The sequence below is a fragment of the Pristiophorus japonicus genome, chromosome 16 (assembly GCF_044704955.1).
Source record: "Pristiophorus japonicus isolate sPriJap1 chromosome 16, sPriJap1.hap1, whole genome shotgun sequence".
NCBI lineage: Eukaryota > Metazoa > Chordata > Chondrichthyes > Pristiophoridae > Pristiophorus > Pristiophorus japonicus.
This window is the reverse complement of record NC_091992.1, coordinates 42,510,625-42,538,568: the sequence shown is the minus strand read 5'-3', so window position 1 is coordinate 42,538,568 and position 27,944 is coordinate 42,510,625. Positions and strand designations below refer to the sequence as shown.

General features: G+C 46.2%; 1 protein-coding gene across 1 annotated transcript in view; it reads left to right on the top strand.

Annotated features, from left to right (window-relative positions):
- The first annotated feature begins 2,283 nt into the window (after positions 1-2,283).
- Positions 2,284-27,944, top strand: part of LOC139226162 (BICD family-like cargo adapter 1) — a 32,811-nt gene continuing 7,150 nt past the window's right edge. The window contains exons 1-7 of the mRNA XM_070856800.1: positions 2,284-2,526; positions 9,858-10,073; positions 18,457-18,573; positions 22,414-22,560; positions 23,939-24,124; positions 24,296-24,454; positions 25,724-25,846. Coding sequence (XP_070712901.1) covers positions 2,284-2,526; positions 9,858-10,073; positions 18,457-18,573; positions 22,414-22,560; positions 23,939-24,124; positions 24,296-24,454; positions 25,724-25,846 — 1,191 coding nt within the window. The remainder of the gene's footprint in view (positions 2,527-9,857; positions 10,074-18,456; positions 18,574-22,413; positions 22,561-23,938; positions 24,125-24,295; positions 24,455-25,723; positions 25,847-27,944) is intronic.

The following is a 27,944-nucleotide window of genomic DNA, read 5'->3' as shown; positions in this document are numbered from 1 at the left end:
CCCCCCCTCTCCTCCTTCCACTCTCCCCCCCTCCTCCTTCCACTCCCCCCCCCTCCTCCTCCTCCTCCTCAGGAGCTCGAAGCCCACCAGTACCTCACTAAAGAGCTATTTTATACATGAGAACCTAGACAATGGGCTTTGATAGTTTATGAAAGGCATCACAGCCAATCCTGATCCCTCGTGCCTCAATAGCCACATGTGTCCTTTCCAACATCAGTCGCTGGATGGTATACAGGAGCAGAAAGCATGCTGGATTTCCCCCTCACGTTCCTAGCTCAAGGATCCTGTGGCCCACCCAATCTAATGTTAAACAAAATAATTAACTAAAGTAACAATTTAAAAGGATAATATCAGGTAGTCACAAGAAAAGGACCATGTGATACCCATCAGTCATGGAAGGCATCCATTGAGGCAAAAGAGAATAAATGTTAATACTTCAAGATCACCCAGGTCTGAGTTTTGGATTACATGAAGAAATCCTACTTAAATAGGCTGATGGGAGGCCACAAGGATTGGAAAAGTGCCCCCGTTTATAAGGGAACACCACTAAAATGCCAAGGAGAGACAGCTCACCTAATCTAGCTTTAAACAACCTGACAAAAAGTAATTAATTAAATTAAAATGGAGAGAAATCAAAATAAAATTCTACGTGGTCTGGTAGACCCAACATGTTGACACTCAAGAGTCACCAGCAGTAAGCTGCGGGCAACCTGAAAGGATTCTATTCCCATTTTAAAATAAGCCAATATAAAGTGAATGGATCCAATTTTAATAGGCCAGTAGGAATTAGGCTAAACCCAACCCATGGGATGCATCAGGCGCTCGTCCTAATGGGCAACAACAATAAATAACGGGAGTGACATTCCATTCAAATTAGTTTTGTATATACACCAATACTGCCCTAGACATTATACAATAATCATTTGCATTTATATAATGCCTGTAAGCTACCAGCACATCCCAAAGCACGTCAGAATTGTGAAGGTAATTGACGCAGAGCCAAAGAAGGAGACATTAGGTCAATAAGATGGTTTATAAGGGGGGTCTTAAAGGAGGAGGGGAAGGGGGAGAGACTAAGGAATTCCAACCGATGATAGAGCGAAAGGAGGGAAGAAGAGGGGAGGGGCTGCACAAGAAGCTGGAGTCCGAGAACTAGATAGAGAGTTCAGGGTGGGGTTTTCGGGTTGGAGGAAGCTACAGAGATAGGGAGGGGCAAGGTCATGGAAGTAGTTAAACATAAGAAATAAGTATTTTAAATCTGAGTTCTGGAGAGAGTGGTAGCTAAACGTAGGGTAGCCAGAATGGAGTACAATGGGAAGTGTGTCTTGGTGCGGTTAGGGTGAGGGCAGCAGAGTTTTGGATGAACTGACGTTTATGGAGAGTGGAGGTAAACAACAACTAGTTGTATTTATATAGCGCCTTTAACGGAGCAAAACGTCCCAGGCGCTTCACGGGAGCATTATCAAACACCGAGCCACATAAGGAGATATTAGGGCTGACGACCAAAAGCTTGGTCAGAGATAGGTTTTAGGGAGCATCTTAAAGGAGGGAAAGAGAGGTTTAGGGAGGAAATTCCAGCTCTTCGGGCCATGGAAGCTGAAGAATATCGGAATAGTGGAGATGTCAAATGCATCTATTAGGGGGTCAGCAGTAGATAGATCGGAGGCGGGAGACGTTGGAGAGGTGCAAGTTGGTGTGAAGACGCAGACTATTGTTGCGAACAGTCTACATTAATGATTCCCCCTGGCGATTATTGCCCTGTGGAGTTGCTATGTTTTGATGCCTGATTTAAGCTGGGATGCGACTCAGTCACTGCTGCTAGACTCAGTCACTGTATGTCTGGGCGTGTCTGGGCTTCAGTGTGCTTGCGTTGTTCCAGGTGACTGGCGGCTGCTATCTGGCCCGGAGTCCCCGATGTGATTAATTTCTTTCAGTCACTCCCACTAACGCCGAGCTGCCCATTGAAAGGTGCGGAGCTTTGGCGCTGGATGCGGCTCCTGAACTGATCTTATCCTCAGTCTCCTCCATCTCTCATTTCACCATCTGTCTCCTGTGGTGGTGGTGGGGAGGGGGAGACGCCGATTGGGTGACGCTCATTTCCATCGTGCCGGGCTATATAATCCAAGCCGAAACCTCCCAGAACCCGGGCCAGGCTGGACCAACTGCTTTCCGTGCCTCCGCCAACTTTCAGCAAACTTCCCACTAACTTGTCACCGATCTCCGGCAGCTTGGACGACGTGTGCAGGGCTGTGAGGCGCAGTACCGCGGCCGCTTGTCCTCTCTATGAGCGCGGCCGGGGTTCTGGAGATGAAGTCCCCGCTGGAGGAGGATTTCTTCCCGTTCGCTCGGGACCGTGTTGGGGATGTGTCCGCTTTCGTGGACCCCGCCGACCTGCTGTCTCTGCTCAAACAGAGAGAGAGAGAAGTGCATGTGGCGGCCGAGCTGGGCAAAGCTCTGCTCTCAGAGAACCAGGACCTGAAGCGGGAACTCGAGAAACTACAAGGGGAATACAGTCAGAAACTGGAGGTGAGTGAGCGGGACACCGCAGTGGGGCGGGTATCACCCGTGTATGTACCTGTATTGCTGTATGTATCCAGTGGTACACGGTATTTCTGTATGTATTCGCTGTATTTCTATATTTATCCAACACCGAATCCCGCTAGAACATAGGGGACAGTTCCCAGACTCGGAAGTCTATTCTATGTCCTTATTTAATAAAACGCTGCACTTTCCTGGCAAGGAATGTGTATTGGAGCTCATGTGATATAAAGGTGTCATTACCCCAGCGCTGTGTCTCTCGAAGACTCTGAACCCGCGGTCAGATAGCAATCCTAGCGCCGCTTCTACATTTTGTACACTCGGCTTTACGACCATGAAAGTTTTATTTAGGAGAATCGTGCAGCATCCGGAGGTGATCGCCTCGGCACAAACTTGATGATTTACGACTCTCACTGATCCCCTCAGTAACCATCATTCAGTTTATGGTACTTTTTTCCGCCAAGGGATGAATGGTGCAAAGGAGTGCAGAACTCAGGTACTGAGCGAGCGGGAAAGCTTCTGAAAGAGGCTGGGGGGGGGGGGGTGGGGGGTTAGTAGGTTCACTGTTTTGAGTTGTTAAAGAAATCAAAAGCAGCTGCCTGAGCTGCTGTCAAGTCCAAGAGAAAGCTGGGTAACTGCAGATCAGGGAAGTGATGGTGAAACATTGTTAACAGAGTATGGATAGACCTAGCGACCAAGTATATCCTTCTCCCCATGATGCAAAGTCCTATAAACCATAAAACTCTCAATTTAGCTCCTGGATCGGCATGGTTTTAGTTCAAGATGAATAATTGTAGGGGTACTACACAGGGATCTGAATAGCTCCCTATTCAGTGACCACATCTGAAAAGTGACTCTGCGCATTTTATCACGGGTGGCTCAGGTGGCTAGCACTTTCACCTCTGAGTCAGAAGGTTGTCGGTTCAAGATCCCCGCCAGAGACTTGAGCACAAAAATCTCGGTTGACACTCCATTGCAGTGCAGTACTGCACTGGTCAGAGGTGTTGTCTTTTGAATGAGAGGTCCAGTTTGCCCGCTCAGGTGGATGCAACATGGGACGTCCGGTAGCCATGAAAGGTGCTATATAAATGCAAGTCTTTTCTTTCTTTTGGGCAATGAGAAAATTAAGCCTCCTTTGTTGCCTCCTGTGGATGAATAACTTGCCAACATTTACTGTTGAGGCTCACACAGGAAGAATGGGCATTTGGAGAAGTAGTGGAGGGTTCCCATGAAACCTCGCCATGATCCACTACCTTCAAAGGAGCAGGAAGGGAAACATTTCATTTCAGAGAGGTATTGGGTTTCTGTGACGTGGGAATTTAGGACACTTGGATCCCATTTCATGAAGAAGGGATTTGATAAATAGTGATTTCATCAAACTGGGGAATTTCAATGGACATAGATTGGTGAACTATGTCCATTGAAATTTCAAACAATGGAAGTATTTGGTACATTGGGATTCAGTGAATGGAGTCCTGTTGAATGAGATTGCTGATGTGTTGGCATGATCAGCATCACTGTCTAGCAATATTTTTTACTTAATCTTTTTTCCAGTTTAAAAAAAATTACATTTAAAACCCAGCAAAATGCCAAGGCCTATGAGAACACTGCTAATGTTGGAAAGAGTAAAGTAGATGAGGTAAAATCAGGAAGAATAATTAGGTGACACCCAGCTGAGGTTTGAAAAGCTGAAGATTATAGGAAACTTGAAAGGGAGTTGAGGAGTTCCATGATTTTGATATCCGAGGAAAGAATGAGTTAGACGCAAAAAAGTGCAGTAAATCTTGGTTTTAACACTGGAGATGTAGGGAAGAGGAAGGCCACATAACTTTATTGAATTGGAGCTTGGAAGGATTGAGAGGAGAGTTGGCCATAGTAGTATAGATAAAATTGAAAAATACAAAAATTTGGAATAGGGAAAAATGTTGGAAGCTAGAGGTGAGAGGAAGATGACCAATCAATTGATCAGCTTTTGCATGTATATATCTTTCTATGTCCAGGAGTAGGAATAAGTTAAGATTTTTTGAGGGCAGATAAATCTTTGGTGTGAAAGAGCAGCCTGATCTTTTTAGAATTAGATATACCAATGGAAGAGATGTGGGAGTTCCAGTTGAAGTCACAGATAATGAAGTCACAAATGTCAACAGATGAAGAGGGTTTGAGCTATCAAATGGAGTGCTGGAATAAAGACAGAAAATGCTGCAAATACACAGCAGGTCCATCAGCATTTGAAAAAATAGGAAGCAATAGCTAATATTTCAGGTATAGGCCCTTTGTTCTGAACAAGGATTAACATCCAGACATGAAGCTGCCTTTTTTCTTTTTGTGTACTGATAAACCTGCTCTGTATTCTCAATATTTACCATTTTAATTTCAGGTTTCCAACATTCACAGTTTTTCACCATCTTTGACACTTTTGATGTTAGACTTGTGAGAGGCATGATAATCAAAATAAATATATTTTCTCTGTCCCATTTGAAGGCAATGGAGGTAATCAAGATGTCCTGCTAGAGCAGTGTTTCTAAAACTGGGGCCCACAGACTCCTGGGTGTCCATGGAGACTTTCCTGGGGGTCCACAACTGTAGGCGATTGGAGATAATTTCAAGCCTGCTCCTCTTTATAAGACTGACACTGATTCAGTTCTTGCGACTTATCCTCAACAGCTGGGCCCGCCTCCTCACAGAGGCCCACAGCTCTCACTCACTTTGCAACGAGCGCTCCCTGCCGGTCATGCCTATTCTCCCCGGCACATGACCCTGTGCCATCTGCCTGACATGTGAGGAGAACACCTGAGGGGCCCTTCAAACACTTGCCTGAACGTGTTCACGCAAACACGTACAATCCCGCAGTGCTGCTGGTACAGAACATGTCAGTGGGACAGTATGGGGGTGAGTCATGGCTCCAGCAGCATCCCAGTCTGTGCCTGGGTCCTCGTGCCCTCATTCACCTTGACCAGCCTGCTGTCGGCTTTAAATATTGTCCAGCGCAAAGTGGCTAATAGTGGCCATCTGTTGTTGCGGAGTGCCCAGAATCGATGTGAGAAGCAGGCACGCCCATCTCACTGATATCTGTACCTGTTTTCCTAAAAGCATTATTAAAACACTCTTCACATGCAGTATTTTTATATTGTATATTATATAGTATGGGGGTGCGTGATTATTAATTGATTTGAAAGTGGGCCCTTCAACCAAAAAAAACTGTGCTGGAGAACAGGTGGCTGTGGGCACTGAGGATTTGTGATTTGAAGTAAGGTGATTATATATAGAGTAGAAGCATTAGCCAAAGACCAGTTTCTATTATTTTTCCCTTTTCTGAGTTTAGAATAGTTAATAATCAAAATAACTATTCTTCTGTTTAGTTAGTTATAACATTCTGTTTTTATGTTGACATTTGAGGGGTATTTTTGTGAGGCTGTGTTCCTGATGTGGGTGGTCTAGTGTAGGATTGGTCCAAATAGCAATGTTAATTGCTCAGGCAGCCAGCCCTTTGCCTGCCTTGATTGGCTCAGCTAGCTCCTAACTGGATCTCTGTAAATAGTAAATAACTGTTGTCCCACATCTGTCTTGGAGCTGCTATCAACAGAATATTTCAGGCATATTGAACAACACAATACGGCAATGAACACTGTAATCTGAGTTGTATTTGATGTGTGTGGATAAATGGGAGCAACTATGAATTAACATACAATGCCGTCATCCATGCAACATATTCCTTGTCAATCTGCTAGTGGCTAACTCCTGTGTGCTCTGTCAATAATTCCTTGTGTTTGGTGAGACAATATCAAAAACTAACTCCAGTGGAAAGGGGCATAACAAACTCTGGTTTAGATGTAACTGGTAAAGCTGCTGAGGTCTTTGAAGAGGAACGATTTACCCTAAACATAGGAACAGGAGTAAACTGTTCTGCCAAAAGGGACTGCAATCCTCTTTCACGACCTGGGCAGCTTTACCAGCTACATTTAAACCAGGGGGAGTGATGTTAGTGGTGAGTGTTAGGCTAATTAGAAATGATGCCCATGCAGAATTGGCTCGTTTAACTTCACCCTCTGAACTAGGGCCAGCAAGAGGAGGCGGACAGAGCAGCAGGTACAATGCATGCTGCACATGCTATGGTTGCAGTTTCAACTTTCAGCACTGGTCATCACTTGAATGAAGTTGTTGATTCACAGCTGGACTCTACAGTGTGGCCCTCTTCCTGGGAGATGAGCACATCTGGAGATGGGCACATCTAGACTATATCACAACACATGAGGTGTAGCTTTTGCTGGCTGGAGAAGTCCAAGCTTGTCTGGTGGAGTCTGCAAACAGCCTCAATAAAGAGAAAATATTTATCAAAGAAAATACCAATTTAGTTACCTAACTTTCAACTTTCAAACACAAGAATTTTTATGAGAAAGGAAAGGCCATTAGATCCCATAAGCCCATCCATTTTCATAGATTTCAACCCCACTTCTTAACATATCCCTCAATCCTTTCTTTCCAGAAACACAGCCAAATATGAATTTATTTATACTTTCTGTTTTAATGTCTTTATCTTGCTTTAGGATTTTTGGCTTTTTCTATATAAAGGATTTGGAGAAAATTACTTACATTTTTTTTTATAAGTGGTGTATTCACACAAGTTTTTTAAAAAAATGACACTGACATATGTCACTTAAATGCTGAATGAGCTAAGCTTTGATGTTGTTTCCACATAGACTCTAAAAATTAAACTATTTGTTATCCTATCTTGACAACTGATAAACACCACACACACATTGTTTTGGAAAGTCTCTGGTACTGAAGGAGGTAAAAAAACCGAGCCAGAGATGCAAGCAGTCAGTGAGTTCCAGCAAAGGCTACAAAGACAGTCAAGTTTTAGACAGAAATCCACAAGGGCAAGCTGTCACCAGGTTCAGAAGGAAAATGCAGGAATGCAGTTCGGAAATATTTTGTTTAAATCAAGCTAGATGATCAACTGTTAGGGGGAAGTATAATTTGGTTATTATTCTTGTATCATTATGCAAAGAAAAGCTGCACTGTTTGAACTAAGTGAATCTGATCATCATTGTTGTTCCAAATGTTTACTAACTGAAATAAAGCATCGGAACTTTCTTGTATCTGACATCGTCTTACCAAGTGTTTCCTTTGTCTGCCTTCAAAGAGATTGAAGAAGCACATGTCGGGAGACATAAATATCAAGTTCAGGTCACAAAGTAATTCAATTGTTACACCCTTTGATCACACTGTAATATAGTCAGATATTGGAGTATAGACACACCCCTAAAATGTAAGACACTCAGACCAGGAGTAACTGGCACTACCGTACCTGAGAGAATATCTAAGGCAAGACCTTAAGCTTGTTACAGTCCTTCCCTGGTAATTTATTGCACAACTCTTACCCTTTATGTGATTTATCATCTTCTTCCTAATTTCCTCATTTTTAACTTGTGTCCCTGGGATATAAACGCTTCCTCACGGTGAACAATTTGCATCGATTGGTTTTGTCAGACCCATCATCATTTGGAAAATGTCAATTAGGTCACCAAATAAATCAAGCCTGACTTCCTTAATCCCCATAGGTTTGAACTTAACCAGTAGCCATTTGAGAAATTTAATTTGGAAGTTTAAGTGAGCAAGAATTTCGCTAGGGCTCCAAGGGTTAGATTATGAAGAGAGATTACATAACCTAGCCTTGTCTGGAATATAGACGGTTAAGGGATGATTTGAGGTTTTAGGATTTTGAAAGGAATTGATAGGGTAGATAGAGAAACCTTTTCTGCTGATGGGGAAGTCTAGGACAAGTGGGTATAACCTTAAAATCAGAGCCAGGCAATTCAGGAGAGAAGTTAAGAAACACATCTTTTCTCAAAGGGTGGTAGAAATGTGGAACTCTCACCCACAAAAAACAGTAGCTGCTAGCTCCATTAATAATTTTAAATCTGAGATTGATAGAACTGTTGCTAGCCAAGAGTATAAAAGGATATGGAGCCAAGGAAGGTGGATGGAGTTGATCCAAGTCATTGAATGGCGGAACAGGCTCGAGGGGCTGAATGGCCTACTCCTGTTCTATCTTCCTAAGCCACATCATAGTTTATTTGGGTTGCAACTTCTTCCAAAAAACTTTGTAGATTTACCATGCAGGATCTTTCCCTTCCGAAGCCACATTGACTGCTGTTTATTCAGTTAATATTGTACAAATAATCTTCAAGTGTGCTCCTGATAATTGATCCATCATTTTACATAGAATTGAAATAAGACGAATGTTTGTAATCTAGTAATTACAAATGTATGTTATATTTCCTGGCTTTGGGATGAATGAATGAATGATTACATTCAGTCACAGTGAAAAAAGGTACATTACTAAATGGACAGAGTACAAAGTCAGAGATTTTATAAGGCATTGACCAGTTCCCAACTGAAGTTCTATGTGCAGTCTGTTAACTGAAACATAGGGAGGGTGTTATTGCCCTTGAGGGAGTGCAGAAAGAAAGATAGACTTGGATTTATATAGCACCTTTAACAACTACCGGATGTCTCAAAGCGCTTTACAGCCAATTAAGTACTTTTGGAGTGTAGTCACTGTTATAATGTGAGAAACTAGGATCAATAAAGGTGATTCTGCATACCAAGAATTTAAATTCTGAGCAAAGGCTAAGGAAGTTGGGCTTGTGTACTGTGTCTAGTGCTGGTCACCAAGAAACAAAGGAGAAATTCAGGTACTGGAGGCAGAGCAGAACCATAAAGTTGATCGCTAGTGTTAAAGGTCTGAGTTATGAGGAAAACCCTTTATGAGCAATTATTTTTTTTAGTCTGGAAAGGAGGCGTGAGGTGATCTAATTTTAAGATGGTTAAGAGAATGGAAAAGGTAAATCCAGAATTAAATTGGGAGAGTAGGGCAAGAGGATATAGGTTCACATTAGTAAATGTATTTTAAAGACCGGTGTCAGGAAGTTCTTCACACAGAACAATCAACACCCAGAATGGACACCCAGATAGAATAGTGGCGGAGATGACCCTGGAATAATTTAAACAATCCGATGTGAAATGGGAGAACTGTAAGGTCTTTCTGGAATGATGAGTTGTGATGGGCCAAATTGCTTTCCTTGTTCATAATTATCTTGTAATTAATAATCAGCAGTAAGAATAGAAGTTCATCGCCACAGTTTGTCCACATCATTGCTTACTGTTCTGGTGAAAGTAGTTTCTAGTAATAAATATGGATATGATATGAGGCATTGTTTAAGCACTTATGCCTGCATTAAATATGTGATGACAGTAATATTGTAATGTAATGTCATTTGCTTGAACCTTCTCATTGTGTCTATATTTCCTTTTAGGAGCTTCAACAGGAGAAATACACTTCACGTCTGAAGCACGAGGGGAGGGAGAGTGAGTGGGAGGCTCGAGTAGCAGAACTGGAAAGTGATCTTCAACGATTACAGCTCGAGCTCCAGAAGCAGCAACAATACCTACGGGAGGTTGAGAAGGTCAAAACAGACATGGAATGCGATCTAAGTGAACAAAACCAGAGACTGGTGGGCCAATTGAGCAAAGTAAGATTTTGATGCATTAAACAGAAGTACTATTATCTACAAATTAACTATCCTGAACTTGAGCAACTAATTTGCCAGTGACTTAAGTTGGTTACTGGGCTGAGCTCTATGGGCAGTCGAGGAGGGATACACCTCATCTTTTCCACTCTCTTTCTTTCCTGATCCCTCCTAAAACTGAGCAAGGAATGGTCCATCATTGTGGGTGTACAGGGCGCTGAGGTGGACATGAAAAGACCCCATGCCTTCCCCTCAACCCTTGGGCACTGAATAATTTATGAAGGGTGGCCTTGATGTAAGTCCATGCTTTGCTGTTAGCAATGGTAGATGGAGTAGCATGGTCAGGATGGACTGCAAAGGTCAACTCAAACTGAGGACATTTGTCAGAAGTGTAGCTAAGAGCACATAGTTACAGGGCAGAGTCGAGATGGGGTCCATAGTCAGAATTCTATGAAACAGGCAGCTGAGGTAAACTGAAGACACCAGTGGAGAGGATACAGAAGCAGCAAGATCCAATCTTGTGACAATGAGATCTGTTAGCAACTGAGTCTTGGCTTTGTTTCAATGGTCAGGGTTGGAATAGTTACATTTTATTCATTTTTCTGTGAACTGTATTTCTATTAAAACCTTATGCCCATGGCTGAGTGGAGCTCACTAAATATTACTTCCATAGCTATGGCCAAAGCAGAGGGGCTACTTGATAGCCAGCCTGGATAGCAGATATTCAGGTTTAAATAGGTCTTCAAATTACATTTTAATGAGTAGTTCAAGGTGTGATTCGTATATAGGAATAAGAGTAAGCCATTTAGCCCGCAAGCCTGTTCTGCCTCTCAAGGCTAATCTGTATCTTAACTCAATTTACCTATCTTTAATCCATGTCCCTTGATACTCTTACCTAACAAAAATCTAACCCTCTCTGACCCAGCATCTATAACCTTTTGGGGGAGAGTTCCAGATTTTCACTACCCTTTGTGTGAAAAAGTATTTCCTGATTTAATTCCTAAATGGCCTAGCTCTAATTTTAAAATGATGCCCCCTTGTTCTGGATTTCTCAACCAGAGGAAATAGTTTATCTGTACCTATCTATCAAATCCCTTAATCATTTTTAAATACACTGATTAGCTCACCCCTCAACCTTCTAAAATCAAATTTAGAAGTTTCAATTGGCAATTTATATAGTGACTGGATTTAACTCCAGCAATCTACCCTGGTTACTAGATGCAGCCCAAATATAGCTTATCTGATTATTATGTTCACTAACAAAAAGCTACATGCTCTTGTTGGGCTAGCTTAACTTAATACCATTAAGTGCACAGTTGCAAATCTTTTGAATGCTGTCTTTGATATTTGAGAGCTTAAACTAACTCAAATAATAGTGAAGCCTCCTCAAACAATATTTCAGAACTTCAATGCACTGCCTTCTCCACAAATATTTCAACTAACTCAAATAATGCAAGTTTTGTCCATGTCTTTGTAACCTCTAAACTTGACTATTCCAATGCTCTCCTGATGCCTCCCATCTTCATTCTCTGTAAACATCAGTTCATCCAAAAATGTACTGCCCATACACTATCCTACACCTAGTCCTACTCATCAATCACCCTGCCCTCACTGACCTACATTGGCTTCTGGTCCCCCAACACCTTAAATGTAAAATTCTCATCTTTATATTTAAATCCCTTCATGGCCTTGACCCTCCCTATCTCTGTAATCTCCTTCAGCCCTACAACACCCCATCCCCTGCTGGAACACTCTGTTCATCCGACTCTGGCATTTTTGTACATCCTCCCTCTCCCTTCATCCCAACATTGGCAGCAATGTTTTCAGCTACCTAGGGTCATGCTCTGAACCTCCCTAAGCCCATCTGCACCTGCCTCTCCTCCTTTAAGACTCTCCTTAAACCCACATCCTTGACCAGGCTCCTCTAATATCTCCATTGGTCGTCATCATTTTTTTCTCAAGCCTCTGTGGAGTACCTTGGGACATTTTGCTACATTAAAAGCATTATATAAATGCAATTTTTTGTTTACGTCCCCATATACTTCAAGTAACTGGACTAACACTGACGTGTCCACCATATTGCCCCAATTTGGGGTTTATTGACAGGCAACTTGTGGATCATTTGTGTTCCGTGCCTATTACAATAACCTGTCCCTCTTCAATTCAACTTGTCCCATTTGGCCTCAAATGTTGTCATATATACAGACAAAGAAACATATCTTGATCATTGTGTCTGATCTTCTAACTGTCCACAGCAAGAAGAGGAGATGGTCTTGTTCTGAGGACAGACTGTAGCTGGTTCCAGAACATTCTGTGCAGATTTTAAGGAGCAGAAAGGGGTTTATCTAGTAAGCTAAAGGGCAAGACGTGTGGATTGCACATATAGAAAAGGATAAATGCTTCCTGCTGCTTTTAATGTGCAGCTTGGTCCTAAACAGACAAAATGGGTGAAATCGTGCATGCTGGAGTAACAGGAACATAAGGAAATGAGTTTTAATTAAGTGCATTCCAGTGGAGATTCCATCATTAACTCCCATTAGGGAATGGACACTTTGAAGTGAATCACTTTGCTCCCATGCTGGCATCTTCCTGGCAGCTGTGACTGGCCGTCCAGACTCTCACGGGTTTCTGTGTTGGCTCCATTGTTTTTATTGATGTCGAGTCCACTGTGCATGGGTTACACAATATGTTACTGTACTGGAAAAACCTTCAATAACGTCATATGCTTTTTGGTCTTCATTAATTCTGCAAACGTCATTCCACAAAGCTGCTAAGGTTGCATTCCCCCACCCAGTGCTGTAACGTAAGCTGTCTCCAGGCAACAATCTGACCTGTTCTGGATCTTTTTATGATGCAAGTTAAAAATAGTGCAGGTGTGGCTGCTGGGGGCATTTTATGTGTTCCAGGAATTCTTGCATCAGAATAATAAAGGACAGAAACCCCAGAGTGATACCAGGGGCAGCGGATTGCTCCATTCTCATACAAACTGCTGCATACTCTGGAACATTTAATTTAGTTGGTTCCAATTTAGGGGAACAGGCACCATTTCCTCTCTGATTCCTTTAGTCTCATCCATTACTTTTCATTTATGCCTGAATTTAAACCTCAGTGAATCCCCTGCTGCCTGGTATGAGCCACTGGGAAATGCAATGACAAAAAGCAGACAGCTGAGTGATTCACAACATAATGTACTCTGAAACACTGGCTGCAATCTTAATCTGGAGGCGCCGGGGGGAGGGGGGGGGGAGTGGGGCAAGAAAGTGGGCAGGAAACTCGGGAGAACAGGTTTCCTGTGGGCCCTGCTGTATTTCATAGGCCTGATTAACATTTCAAAGCTCTGGTTCCCGCCTGGAGATGGAGAGCCTGACTGGCTGTGGGCGGGTAGGCCAAAGCACTAGGCTAGAGAGAGGAGGGAGCTAGGGAGGGATCAGGGTGGGGTGAATCGGGGCCGGAGTAGGACCAGAGGATGCGGTTGGGGTTGGAGGATGATCAGGGGTGAATCGGGTCAGAGAAGCATCGGGGGGGATGATCAGGAGTCAGAGGGGGAAGCCGAAGGAGCATTGGAGGGGTGGGGAACTAGAGCATGATTGGGGCCAGAGGGGGAAGGCTGGAGGAGCGATGTGGGGTGAGATTGGAGGCCTCGTGGTGTGGGGGTGTGATGGGGAGGGTGATCGAAGGCCTCGTGGGGGGGGAGATCGGAGGCCTGGCAGAGGTGTCTGATCGCGGAGGGTGGATGAAACAGCGATGCTGGATCCAACTTTAGCTGGTGGGTTCCCCGAGGCCCATGAAACCCGACCAGCTAGAATTAACTTTGTAATGGTGGCTCACCATGAGGTATGCCAGCCGCATTATAATATTTAAGTGGACGACCCGCCTCCTGGGAAAGGTATGGGCAGCCTCCCCTCATCCCGTCTCTGTTAAAATGGAAAGTGGGTGGGTTGGGGGCAGGTTGGGATTGGGATCCAGTTTTTTTTTCTCTAACTCTTTAACCTCCCACCCGACCCCAGAATGTTCTTTACCTGCTGTAACCAGTGTGCGCTGTCCCTGCTGTTCTGTACTGTGTGTGCTTTGCCTATGGTGCTGTACCCAATGTGCTTTAAGTGCTGTGCTGTACCCAAGTTGTGCTGTACTGTACCCAGTATGTGCCTCACCTGCTGTATATGGTTAATCAGCTTGTGTTTACCTTGTAGTTTAATCTCAGCAGACCTCTGATCCCCTCTCGCTGTGTGGCTGTAGGTCTCGGAGTCTCGCATGTTGAATACAGAATGGGGTATTTGAATATTTCCTGTGCTGCACACCCTCGTATGACAGAGAGTGCGACAGTGATGGCGAGGAACACTGCCAAACCTTGTTAATTACTTTAACTGAACAACTGCCCCAGCTTCAGGCCGCTCTGGCGCTTTGTGTTCCTGAGAATCGACTCTAGGGTTTCAAAGCTTTCACACTTGATTGCTTTTGGCACAAGTGGTGCAATCAGGCAGTGGTATTCTCTCTTTAGTCCTGTTGACAGGTCACAGTGGCGCTGATGTCTCTGAATAGCAAGTCAGTCGGTTTACTATAACGCTGGACCTGTTCCTCTCTGTTCTGTTCTTGTGGAGTTTTTTTAGGGAGCTTGAATCACCTTTCAGTGATACTGAAGTGCATTTTGTATGCCTCAAATCCCTTTAAGGAAAAAAGACTTGCACTGATATGGTGCCTTAACACATCTCTGAGGAATGACTCACTATGTATGATGCAATTAGTGCCGTGATGTAGGCAAGTGGTGCCATTGTGAGGCCTCCCCAAATAGGAACTGAGATGAATTCCAGTTAATCTGTTATTGGTGGTAATATTTGAGGCATATGTTGGACAGAGCAACGAGAGAATTTGCTGCTCTTCAAATAGTGCCGTGGGATATTTTACATACACCTGGGTAGATGGGACCTGGGTTTAAGGTCTTGTCCAAAAGGTGTCACCTCCAACAATGCATCATCCCCTCAGTACTCCACTGATGAGTCAGGCTAGGTTATATGTCCCAATTCTGAACTGAGCTTTGAACCCTTAACCCTCTAACGCAGGTGAGAATTTTACTAACTCAGCCAAGCTGACACCCTTCGGTAAAACCTGGGTATTCCTAAAGTCATTCTGCCTGGAACACGGCATCAACTAAACGCACACAGAAGGGTCCTACATGAAATGATTTTTGCCAATGTCAATCCAATTTCTAGTGGGTATGGACACACAACATAAAATTGCCCCAGAGCAAAACTGATGAGCATTTATTGGTAATCTCACCTTCAGAAGCAACAGGGTAGCTGGTGTGGGAAATGGAAAAATGGCACACTGGTGCAGTCGGGTGCCGCTTTGAAGTTTGGCCAAAGGACAGGAGTTTTAGTCTGTATTGAATCATGCTACACCTGGTCTGAGAGTGCTCAGTGCTGACACTGGATGTCCAAAATAGTGTTCAATTCTTCAGCTCACCAGGCACAACATTCACACCACGGGCAGGCACCTGTACAGAGGTAGGGTGTAGGGGCAGGGTACCTGTACAGAAGTGGGGTGTAGGGGCAGGGTACCTGTACAGGGGTGGGTGTAGGGGCAGGGTACCTGTACAGAGGTGGGTGTAGGGGCAGGGTACCTGTACAGAGGTGGGTGTAGGGGCAGGGTACCTGTACAGAGGTGGGTGTAGGGGCAGGGTACCTGTACAGAGGTGGGTGTAGGGGCAGGGTACCTGTACAGAGGTGGGTGTAGGGGCAGGGTACCTGTACAGAGGTGGGTGTAGGGGCAGGGTACCTGTACAGAGGTGGGTGTAGGGGCAGGGTACCTGTACAGAGGTGGGTGTAGGGGCAGGGTACCTGTACAGAGGTGGGTGTAGGGGCAGGGTACCTGTACAGAGGTGGGTGTAGGGGCAGGGTACCTGTACAGAGGTGGGGTATAGGGGCAGGTAGTTGCAGAGGTGTATAGAAACATAGAAACATAGAAAATAGGTGCAGGAGTAGGCCATTCGGCCCTTCTAGCCTGCACCGCCATTCAATGAGTTCATGGCTGAACATTCAACTTCAGTACCCCATTCCTGCTTTCTCGCCATACCCCTTGATCCCCCTAGTAGTAAGGACCTCATCTAACTCCTTTTTGAATATATTTAGTGAATTGGCCTCAACAACTTTCTGTGGTAGAGAATTCCACAGGTTCACCACTCTCTGGGTGAAGAAGTTCCTCCGCATCTCGGTCCTAAATGGCTTACCCCTTATCCTTGGACTGTGACTTCTGGACTTCCCCAACATTGGGAACATTCTTCCTGCATCTAACCCCGTCAGAATTTTAAACGTTTCTATGAAGTCCCCTCTCATTCTTCTGAACTCCAGTGAATACAAGCCCAGTTGATCCAGTCTTTCTTGATAGGTCAGTCCTGCCATCCCGGGAATCAGTCTGGTGAACCTTCGCTGCACTCCCTCAATAGCAAGAATGTCCTTCCTCAGGTTAGGAGACCAAAACTGTACACAATACTCCAGGTGTGGCCTCACCAATGCCCTGTACAACAGGTAGGAAGTTGCAGAGATGTGGTGTGGGAGCATATCAGAAGCACAGCAGTTGACCATTTGAATGGAAATATTAGCTGCAGATGTGAAAGTGCTGGGCTGGGCCTCTATGACACGGTGAAACATTATGGAGCGGGATAGAAGGAAATTTCAGCTGCAGAGCCTGAAAAACAAGCACACAGTACTGGAATAGATTTGCCAATATTCCATTCCTCACTTTGCAAAGTGATATGTTCCATTGTCGTTTTTAAAGAAAAGAATGTGCTTACAATTATCCATTCTTTTTGTCTCCTTCTCCTGAAGAGAGGGGAATGTTATAGCAGCTGCCTCTACTGTCCTATCTAGCGCGCCTCGGGCATTCAGACTGATGGGCATCAGTGACGGGCACGGATTGCTACTGCCCTTGCGCTGTGCCACCAGCATTTGAAACTGGAGGTGATCAGGCTCACTCTCCATTGACTCCTGCGGGAAAGTGTGTGGGTGCAGGATGGGGATAGAAATTACGGTGCCTGCTGCCTTCACTCACTCTCTAAGCTCAGGTGTGCAGAATGGCAACTGGACGGAGAGACCAGCAGACAGCTGGTGCCTGTGAAACCAGGTCCCAACAGGAGTCAGTACCTGGGAGAGGAGGGGAGAAAAGCGAATCTGGCAAATAATGAATAAATTGGAAGTTCCTTCCTCTCTTGGCAGTGACCTTCCTGGGTAGGTTTTCAGTGAGCCAGTCTCTGCCTGCTTTAAACACACCCACCCCAACTCTCCAGTACAGGCTGTCCGTGCATATAAAACACGTAGGGGTTTCCTTCCTGCTTTCCTGAAGCCTCCCACTCAGTTCCAAGCACAGGGCACTATCCCGGTTATAACATGGAATGTGCTTGATCTAGGTTGGAGCCAGTTAGGTTGGGTGCTATTGTTTTCTGTATTGGGATACACATAAGGAAATAACAATAACATAAGCACAGCAGAAATCTTTGTGGTGAGTCATGACCTCGAGATACTGGCTGGGGGGTTAGAAGTGCAGGGCGGGGAACATTACACCTGGAACAGATGCTGACCAAACATTACACAGCAGGATAGGAAATGATCGCATTGTCAGATACAGCGCCTGATAAGCAACCACACTGCAATGGTCTGGATTGTGAATGCATCCACTCTGTGTTCGGTCACTGTATCCATTCCCTGTTGGGTCACTGTCCATTATTTATTTTTTTGTTTTCCCAATTTTTCCCCCTCCTCTACTGAGGCTGCTGATTCATGCTGAGTCATCGCTGCACGCTGCATCGCTAGGACTTCCTCCAGGTGGCTATTCATCACCTGAGTGTCTTGGCAGCAGGTATTGACACGCCATGCAACCAGGAGGAGGAGTACAGCTGAATATGACCCAGTCCTTATCTGACTCCCCCACAAGCGCACGTGTCAATAATAGCCATTGGATAGTGATCCAAAGCAAGAATTCTGGGTGGGTTTTGTACTACCTGGCCCAAGAATACTGAGGTCAGCTGAGGTGCCTCAATTGCTACCCCCACTGAGATCAGCACAGGCCAGGCGGGAATTCAACCTGGGATCTTCAGGCTGCATGGCTCAGTGTTAAACAAGGCAGTGCCTTCACCCACCAGCCATCAGGCAGCTCTATTCAATTGTCTTTAGTACATTTTAATGTTTGTTTATTGACAGATGCAGACAGCAAAGCATGCATCGTGGGGAATGTGAGCTCGGAGCACACGCCCAAGGATATGAAAGTAACAAACATTCACAGCATATTTGAACCACTTTTACATGTAAATGAAACTCTGTTGGTTGGGAGAACTGCGTGGGGAAGACTGATGTGATAAATGTACACATCTCAGTAACTCATTTACCTCTTTCTCCAGGCAGCAAAAGTGGAGCAGACACTCGCCCATGAGATCCACACACTGAGGGACAGGTTTACTGGAAAGCAACTTCTGTTGAATGAGAATTCAACAAAGGCGCAGAGTCTCCGGGCCGAGGTGGGTATAGAGTCTCCAGGCCGAGGTGGGCGCGGAGCCTGTGGGGCCCGAGGTGTGTAGGGAGCCTGTGGGCCCGAGGTGGGTATGGAGTCTCCGGGCCGAGGTGGGTATGGAGTCTCCGGGCCCGAGGTGGGTATGGAGTCTCCGGGCAGAGGTGGGTGCAGAGCCTGTGTGGCCCGCGGTGGGTTTGGAGTCTCCGGGCCCGCGGTGGGTTTGGAGTCTCCGGGCCCGCGGTGGGTTTGGAGTCTCCGGGCCCGCGGTGGGTTTGGAGTCTCCGGGCCCGAGGTGGGCGCGGAGCCCGAGGTGGGCGCGGAGCCTGTGGGTCCGAGGTGGGCGCGGAGCCTGTGGGCCCGAGGTGGGCGCGGAGCCTACAGATATTCGAGGTTACGGTTGCTCACCTGACTGTAATACCATATCTCACAGTAATTAAATACTTAATCTGCTGAAAACTAAGTATTCTTCAGTATTTTTGATGTACGCTGTTACTTATCAATGCTCTCCATGTTGGGGCTGAACACTTTCCTGTTAGCACTTTAATATTCTTCCTGCTGATACTTTAATTTGCTAATACTTGTCCTGTCGGTACTCTCATTCTCTTTCCCAACCCCACCCACATGCACTGGCCGATGCTGAGATACATTTCAAAGATGCCAAAATCCCAGTATGTTCAAGTGACCATATTTCATTTGCAAGCCTGTGTGACGAATGTCGGGCTATTCCTTTGAAGGAGACCTTCCAGCTGAACTCCATCTTGTCTTTACCCGAAATCCATAGTCTCACACTTCACAGCAGGAGCCATTGGCTAATGACCAGGAGCAGGAGCAGCAATCTGGGCTGATTTGCCCCCTTCCTAGCACACTGACATTGTCATCAACTTAGGCAGTCCCTCGAAGCGAGGATGACTTGCTTCCACGCCAAAAAGGGATGAGTTCACAGGTGTTTCAATGAAGGACCTAATATTCCAGATCCCAAACTACGCCGTGAAGGGTGGAAGATGCCTGTGCTTGGATTTTTTTAACGTGTGGTGGCTGTTGCTCACCAGCCACCACATGGGCTTGACAGAGCTAGGTCTTGGTCCAGTGGCAAGGATTACCCAAGACTAACTGGAGACCAGCTCTGCTGCATTGACAGACATTGAAGCCCATCGTAACACCCTTAATGCTGGCCCCGCTGAAGATCAGCTAACTCTGCACAGCCCAGGGACAAGGCCTCGCGCCTTCCTGATCTGTATATGAGATTGAGGGGTTATTTGATATAGAGGAATTTGGAATTATGAAGGGATAGGACAGAATAAATTGAAACCTATTGTTTTCAGTGATTGAGGGGCCTAGAGTAAGTGAACATAGATGTAAGATTAAATGTAAGAGCTGTGGGAACATGGCAGGGACATGAGATTAGGTGGCCGAAATTGGTCCTTTCCGAAAGGCCCGTTAGTGGACTTTTCGCCGGGTGGCAGGCGGGGGAGTGACCCGCCCGGAATTGCCCCCGGGATGGTGGCGGCGAAAACAGGTTTGTGCAGCGCCCCTTACACCTGGCCCTGGCAGTGGCACACATGGTGCTGACCCCTGGCCGCCCCGCGCTGACCCCTGACCACCCCGTGGGGGGAATTGCCCTGTGGGAGTGATGCCGCTGAGAGCAACCTGTGGTGGCTAGGTCGCCCCGTCTGCTCTTAAAGGGGAGGGCCTTGCGCCATCTTAACTTTTTGTTGGCCGACTTTGCAATTGGCACGCCAATAGCGGCTGCTAGTTCGGCCAGGCTGCCTATTAAAACCCTCCCTGGTGGCTCAGTGGGTGCCACGGAAGTGGCTGCAGAGCTCGCAGTGGCCCTTCCCTTTTAGAGAAGGGGAAGGACGTTGTGACGTGTCAGCATGACACGGCACTTCTGCGTCTCACTGAGTGACATCAGCGCGCTTCCACCCTGATACCGTCCCACACGCCAGGTCAGTAAGCTTGTTCCTGCCGAGCAATAAACTTTTATTCAAATTACACGCCTCAAACTGGGCGCGGGGCAATTCCGCATCATAGACCAACACAGGCGGGCTGTGCCGATTGGTCCATTTCCGTGTTGTGATTTTGATGCAATTCCAGCCTCTGCACGGCAGGGTGTGGTCCATTTACTAACCAAGCCGGGGGGGAGGGGTGAGCGACTTCATTCATTCTATCTCTCTGGTACTAAATACTACTTCCGTTGGAACTTTAATAGTCTACACGCTGAAGCGTTAAACGTTTCAGGTACATCAAAGAAAGAACTTGCATTTGTAATAGCGCCTTTCACACCCTCAGGAAGTCCCAGCCAATTAACTACGTTTTGAAGCGTGGTCGCTTGTTACGTAGGCGGAAGGAGCGTGCGGCAAATCAGTCCCAACCCCCGACCCCCGACGAATGTCTGACCCACCTGTGACAGGGTCTGTGGTTCTCACATTGGACTGTTCAGCCACCAAAGAACTCACTTTAGGAGTGGGAGCAAGTCTTCCTCGATTCCAAGAGACTGCCTATGATGATGAGGTAAATGTGATAGTTAATGTGTGCACAGCAAGATCCCACAAGCAGCAATGCGATGAATGATATTTGAATGGTGTAGGTTGAGAGATGACTATTAGCCCAGACACTGGGAGAACATCCTGCTCCTCTTTAGAAAAGTGCAGCCAGATCTTTTACATCCGCCTGAACAGGCAGACGCTTGGTTTAATGTTATGTCTGAAAGATGCCTCTTCTAACAATGTAAACTGCATGGAACTGTCAGCCCAGGAACACTCCTCCTGTAAATCAGGCCTTCCCTGTTGATATTTTAATGCTCCAATATATTTAATACACTATTCACTGCAAGACATTACTCAACAGCACAGAGTAATCCGGCTACCCAAAGGTGCTGTTTGGGGATAGGAACAGTGATATAGTTGCCTACAGTAGCATTCAAACTATAAGACAGATTTCAAATTGAGTATCCTTGCCCTGTATTTTACAGTCCAGAATTTCTGAAGTTACGAAGAAGTTCAAAGGGTTTATATATGGTATCACCTGTGACTCAGTGGGTAGTACTCTTGCCTCTGAGTCAGAAGGTTGTGGATTCAAGTCCCACTCCAGAGCTTGAGCACAAAATCTAGGCTGACACTTCCAGTGCAGTGCTGAGGGAGTGCTGCACTGTCAGAGATGCCGTCTTTCGGATGAGATGTTAAACCTCTCTGGTGGATGTGAAAGATCCCACGGCACTATTTTGAAGAAGAGCAGGGGAGTCCTCTCCGGTGTCCTGGCCAATATTTACTCGTCAATCAACATGACAGAAACAGATGACCTGGTCATGATCTCATTGCTGTTTATGGAAAGTTGCAGTATGCAAATTGGCTACCGCGTTTCCCACATTACAACAGTGACTGCACTTAAAAATACTTACTTGATTGTAAAGCACTTTGGGATGCCCTGAGGTCATTAAAGACACTATATAAATGCAAGTCTTTTATGTAGATTACCAGGATTGTGCTTTCGAGAGCTGGTGGCGAAGAGGAAACGAGACCAGCATGATAAAGCTGCTTGGTGAAGGGATAAAACCCCAGCAGTCAACAATTTCTTGGTCACTATTTTAACTACGTTTGTTTTTTGAAAGTATTTCTGATTTTTCTGGCGTTAGAGTTGATCTGGAACGAAATTGGATATAAAAAAAAAAATTCTGATTTTTCTGGAAATCCAAACCAGAGGAAATCTTCACAAATGCATTTGTGATCTTACTACAAACAGTGACCGGGGAATCATTACCCACTGGATATATTGAGCACTACCTTAAGGAGGCTCTTTAAAGGTGGGCACATTCGGACTGTTGATAAAGTTCTTCATTGCCTCTCGACAGATAATTCTATTGTCTGAGCAGACACACAAACTGGAGCAGCGGATAGTCACAGTGGAGGCAGAGAACCTGTCACTGAAGAGCAGCCTCGACTCGATGCAGGAACGATTCTCACAGCTGCAGCAAAAGAACCAGGAGCAGCTGCTGCAGGTGAGATCCACCGGATAGACTTCAGGGAACAGTACGGAGCCCCACAAGTCAAGAGTCCGTCCAGTCAGGAGTCAGTACAGAGACCTACACGACATACATACACGCGCACACAGCCACATACATACACCTGCACATACACACATACATGCACACACACCTGTACAAGCATACACACACGTACACACATACACGCACACGCAAACATATACATTCACATGTACAAACTCGTACACACCAGCACACACACACACAGCTTTCCACTAGTGTTGCTAATTACACGGAGCCAGCTAATTCTCTAGAGAGGAAGTGGGACTTTCAGAAGTTTCCACATTTGGGATGGCTGGTCATGTTGCGTGCCTTCATTCACGTTCTAGCAGCCCTTCATTATGCTTCTGTGAGCAAGAACAATCGTCCATGTAGAGCCCAAAGGTGAGAACAAGAGACTTCAGTTACTTGCTGTGTGACTATGTGGAGTTGCTGTTTATTCGGCAGGTTAATGTTGTGTGCTGTGTGACTGAACACAGTTCTTGCTTGTTTCACATTTCTAGCACTGACTGGTTTTATTTTTCCTTTAGCAGTAGCCGGTAATACCATGCGTGTGTTGATGAACTCAATCAAAACAAGAGCTGGACAAATCTCTAGTTAAGAGCGGGACTGGGAGTTGTAGGGATAAACAGACTGTGATGTTGAAATGCTCACCGACACAACAGTTCCTGTGCTGCTGTGGTCAGGGAAATGCTTTGTTATCTTTGGGGATCAGGGAATATACAGGGAGTACTTTCTTTTCAGAGATTAAATAGGTGGGTTAGAGTCCTTGGTCAGGTAAGTTGTTCCTAGTCAAGCTCACCTGATGGCTCCTTGTGGACAAAGACACCACCTGTCGTAGCATTAAGGTCCCAGGTTCAAATATTAGTCTGTGCTATCAGCTGATCTCTGTACTGCAATTTATCTTGGTTCCCCTGGGCTTGAGTGGGAGAATAGGATTGATCCTGGTCATTATCCAGTAATGCCTACTGGAATGTGAGTGTCGATTGAGAAAACCTTTCGGCCTCATGTGATGCCTTCTAGAGTTGAATGGCTTGCTAATGCTTGCTGGCCTCGACCATCAGGAATGACCACTTGGCTAAGATGCTATCCATAGAATGTCCCGTAGAAAGGGTCAGCAGCTTCAGGTAGGTGAGGTTTTAGAAAGTTGGGGAAAAGAGAGCATTTTGGTTGGTGTGCAGAAGAGCTGGTCTTGATGGGCCAGACGGCCTCCTCTTGTTCCTATCTGTCATTGTTTGTAATCCTACGCTGTGTGTGGGTGCCTCTACAATAATGATGCATTGCTGAGAATGTGACATCTCTCTGAATGTTTGCCGTCCTCTTCAACCTGTAGTTAACCCTGTCACAGGAGGATGTGGGCGAGGTGCAGGCACTAAATCGACAGCTCTACCACCGCCTCCAGGAAATGAACGAGCAGCTGATGATGCAGGAATCCACAAATCGCAATGATTCCCTGCTCTCAGAAATTGAGCACAGTCTGGAGGCAGAGACTGAGACCTGGGAGGCTGAGAAAGACCAGGTATAGGCGTCTACTGGAGTCAATGTGTGGAACTTTTATATTTATAGGTTATGGCATCTTATGTTTTGCGGTAGTATAGAGCTGACATAACACCCGCTCCAAGTAGGGGATTTGCTGAACTTGTTGTTTCTAATCTACTTATCTGACGCACTGTTCTGTAACTTGTCCTAGATAAAGAAAGACATCGAGAAAGTCCATCAGCAGTTGCTCACCTTGATGGGTGTGGAGTACTCCAACAGCTTGATTGGATGCCAGACACGCAGTGTCCAGGCAACCCTCTCACACCTGAAGGATCTGGTACCCAGCTTAGTACGTGGCCCAGCTACACAGGTAAGGAAGTTCTTCCACCAATCGGCCACTTGCATTCAGTGGGGTCTGGGCTGATGGAATTAAAGTCTCCTCTCTGCTAGCTGTTGGATAGTATCAACAATCCCAATCCACTTCCAAGTGGGCATGGGCTCACAGCCACAAAACTCTCCCTAATTTGGCATTAATCTTACTTGGAGAGGAAACCATAAAAATCACTTTGCCGTAGTTGAGTGCGCGCTCTTAAGTTGGGACTTGAGGCACATTGTCGTGGGGTGGAAGAAGGAGCTTTGCTTCTGTATTTTATTGTGGCATAGGTGACCTGGGAATGCTTCATGACTGCAATGGAAACTATTACAACAAACCTCCCGCTCCTCCACCTTCATGCAGTTATGCCTGTTAGGTAGGCTTGTGCATCTAAAAATGGCAACTCCAATTCTCCCAGCCACAACTCACTCAGCTGTGAGCAAGGAGAGTGAGGTGACAATTGGTCTCTCAGTGAGCGAGCTAATGACTGCTTTCCATGATGTTCCATTGGAGAGGAAAGGAATGCATGCAGTAGCAAGAATTGGACTCTTCTTCATTGTCACACCAACCACAGAGTCCCCCTACCCTCTCACGTTGACCCTGTCTCAGGATAGAATGCCGCCCATCATCCCCTCCGAGGGCAGGCTCTCCTGGGCCAACCAACAGCAGCTGAGCTTGCTAATGGGTACGATCTTCTACCTCGACCTGGGCAGCAGGAGGTGCTGTTTGGACTTGTGTCTTGTGAGTAAACAGGGTGAAGGAAAACAAAAATCCAAGCCAACAGTGGGACACGGGCAGAATACAAACACAGCCATCACCTGCTGGTAATAATGGCCACAAAGGTGTGTGTTTACTAAAGATACGCTCAGCAGCACATTTAACAGGGTTTGTGGTAAAAGGAACATTCAGGTTAACCTACAACCAGCAGATCCCTCAGGTGAAGGACAGGTGTAAGGGGAGCTATATGCCTGAGCAGCTCTTTTCTTCCAATCAGCTGAGTAGCAGAAACTAATCTACCACTAGGATTGGTGGGTGTAAGTACGTATAGCCTTAGCAGACTCCTTTTTGTAGTTGGGGGTCCAACAGTTAGTATTGGAGACCCTGGACTGAACACTCCCATACATGTCAACCTACTGAATCAAATTGACATCATGGTACATGGCTGCTGCCGCCCTTGGATGGCTGCCCTTGTTACACCTGCTGGGCTAATATCTGATGCTTGCTCCTTCTGGTTGTTATTTAATCATTTTCTATCATGTTGCTCAGGTTTTCACGGAAGGTGGTCAGAAGAGATTGCAGGAGGAGCTGAAGTGGGAACGGCAACAATTCCAACGGGAGCAGGCAATGAACGAAGAGAAGCAGCAGATGATTGAGGAGCTTCGGAGTCAGGTAATGCTGTCTGCAGCACGTGAGATGGCACCGCCACACATCGCAGGCAAGCTCCCTGATCAATGAGCCACCCGGTGTGGTATAGAGATTGACAAAGTCCCAGGGCCAATGCCTGGAAGGTGTGGAGGTAAAATAGACCCAAAATAGCACACAATCGGCCAGGGTTTCTGCTCTAACTCTCTGTCTTACTGGAAAGCTGGAATCTACTGGTAGGACACTGGTAAGGATTTTTCTGGCTGCTGTGCTGCTTCTAGCACAGAACTAGCAAAAATATTAAGTCAACAATCTCACTCGGAAAGGATGGTGTGTGTAATGTATTTGCTTCATGGGTTCTTTTTGCTTAAGAATTCATAGCATCACATTGCAATTAAGAACTAGTTGGTTTGTTAAATCGTTGTTGTTAATCACACTCCATCATCATCATCATCATCATCATAGGCAGTCCCTTGGAATCGAGGAAGACTTACTTCCACTCTTAGAATGAGTCCTTAGGTGGCTGAACAGTACAATACGAGAGCCACAGTCCCTACCACAGGTGGGACAGACAGACAGTCATTGAGGGTAAGAGAGGGTGGGACAGGTTTGCCGCACGTTTTTTCCGCAGCCTGCGCTTGTCTTCCGCATGCACTCGCCGACGAGCCTCAAAGGCGCTTGGCACCCTTCACCCAGGGCGGTCTTCGGCCAGGGCCTCCCAGGGATCGGTGGGGATGCTGCACTTTATCAGGGAGGCTTTGAGGGTGTCCTTGTAACGTTTCCTCTGTCCACCTTTGGCTCGTTTGCCATGAAGGAGTTCTGAGTAGAGCGCTTGTTTCGGGAGTCTCGTGTCTGGCATGCGGACAACGTGGCCCGCCCAGCGGAGCTGATCAAGTGTGGTCAGTGCTTCAATGCTGGGGATGTTGGCCTGGTCGAGGACGCTAATATTAGTGTGTCTGTTCTGCCAGGGAATTTGTAGGATCTTGCGGAGGCATCGTTGGTGGTATTTCTCCAGTGACTTGAGGTGTCTACTATACATGGTCCATGTCTCTGAGCCATACAGGAGGGTGGGTATTACTACAACCCTGTAGATCATGAGCTTGGTGGTAAAGTTGAGAGCCTTGTCTTCGAACACTCTTTTCCTCAGGCAGTCGAAGGCTGCGCTGGTGCAATGGAGACGGTGTTGAATCTCCTCATCAATGTCTGCTTTTGTTAAGAGGCTCTCCAGGTATGGGAAATGGTCCACGTTGTCCAGCGCTGCGCCTTGGATCTTGATGACTGGGGGGCAGTGCTCTGCGGAGAGGACAGGCTGGTGGAGGACCTTTGTCTTACAGATGTTTAGCATAAGACCCATGCTTTCGATCGCCTCGGTAAATACGTCAACAATGTCCTGGAGTTCGGTTTCTGAGTGTGCGCAGATGCAGGCGTTGTCTGTGTACTGTAGCTCGACGACAGAGGTTGGGGTGGTCTTGGACCTGGCCCAGAGATGGCGAAGGTTGAACAGCTTCTGTAGTTTTGCTCCACTCCAGCAGGGAGCATGTTGACTGTGAGGTGGAGCATGGCAACGAGGAAGATTGAGAAGAGTGTTGGGGCAATGACACAGCCCTGTTTGACTCTGGTCCACATGTGAATTGGGTCTGTAATAGATCCATTGGTAAGGATCATGACCTGCATGTCGTCGTAGAGCAGACGGAGGATGTTAATCAACTTTTGGGGCATCCGAAATGGAGGAGGATGCTCCATAGACCCTCGCGGTTGACAGTGTCAAAGGCCTTTAAGGTCAAAGCAGGCCTTGTAGAAGGGCTGGCGCTGGTCGCTGCATTTTTCCTGCAGGTGTCGTGCTGCAAAAATCATGTCTGTTGTGCTCCGAAGGGGACGGAATCCGCACTGCGACTCCGGGAGGAGCTCCTCGGCCACAGGGAGAAGGCGGTTGAGGAGGACTCTAACGACAGCTTTCCCAGTGGTTGATAACGGAGATTCCTCTACAGTTGCCACAGTCGGACTTGTCCCCTTTTTTGAAGCTGGTCACAATCACTGCATCTCTGAGATCTCCCGGCATGCTCTCCTCCCTCCAGATGAGAGATGAGGTCATGTATCCGTGCCAACAGTGCCTCTCCGCCATATT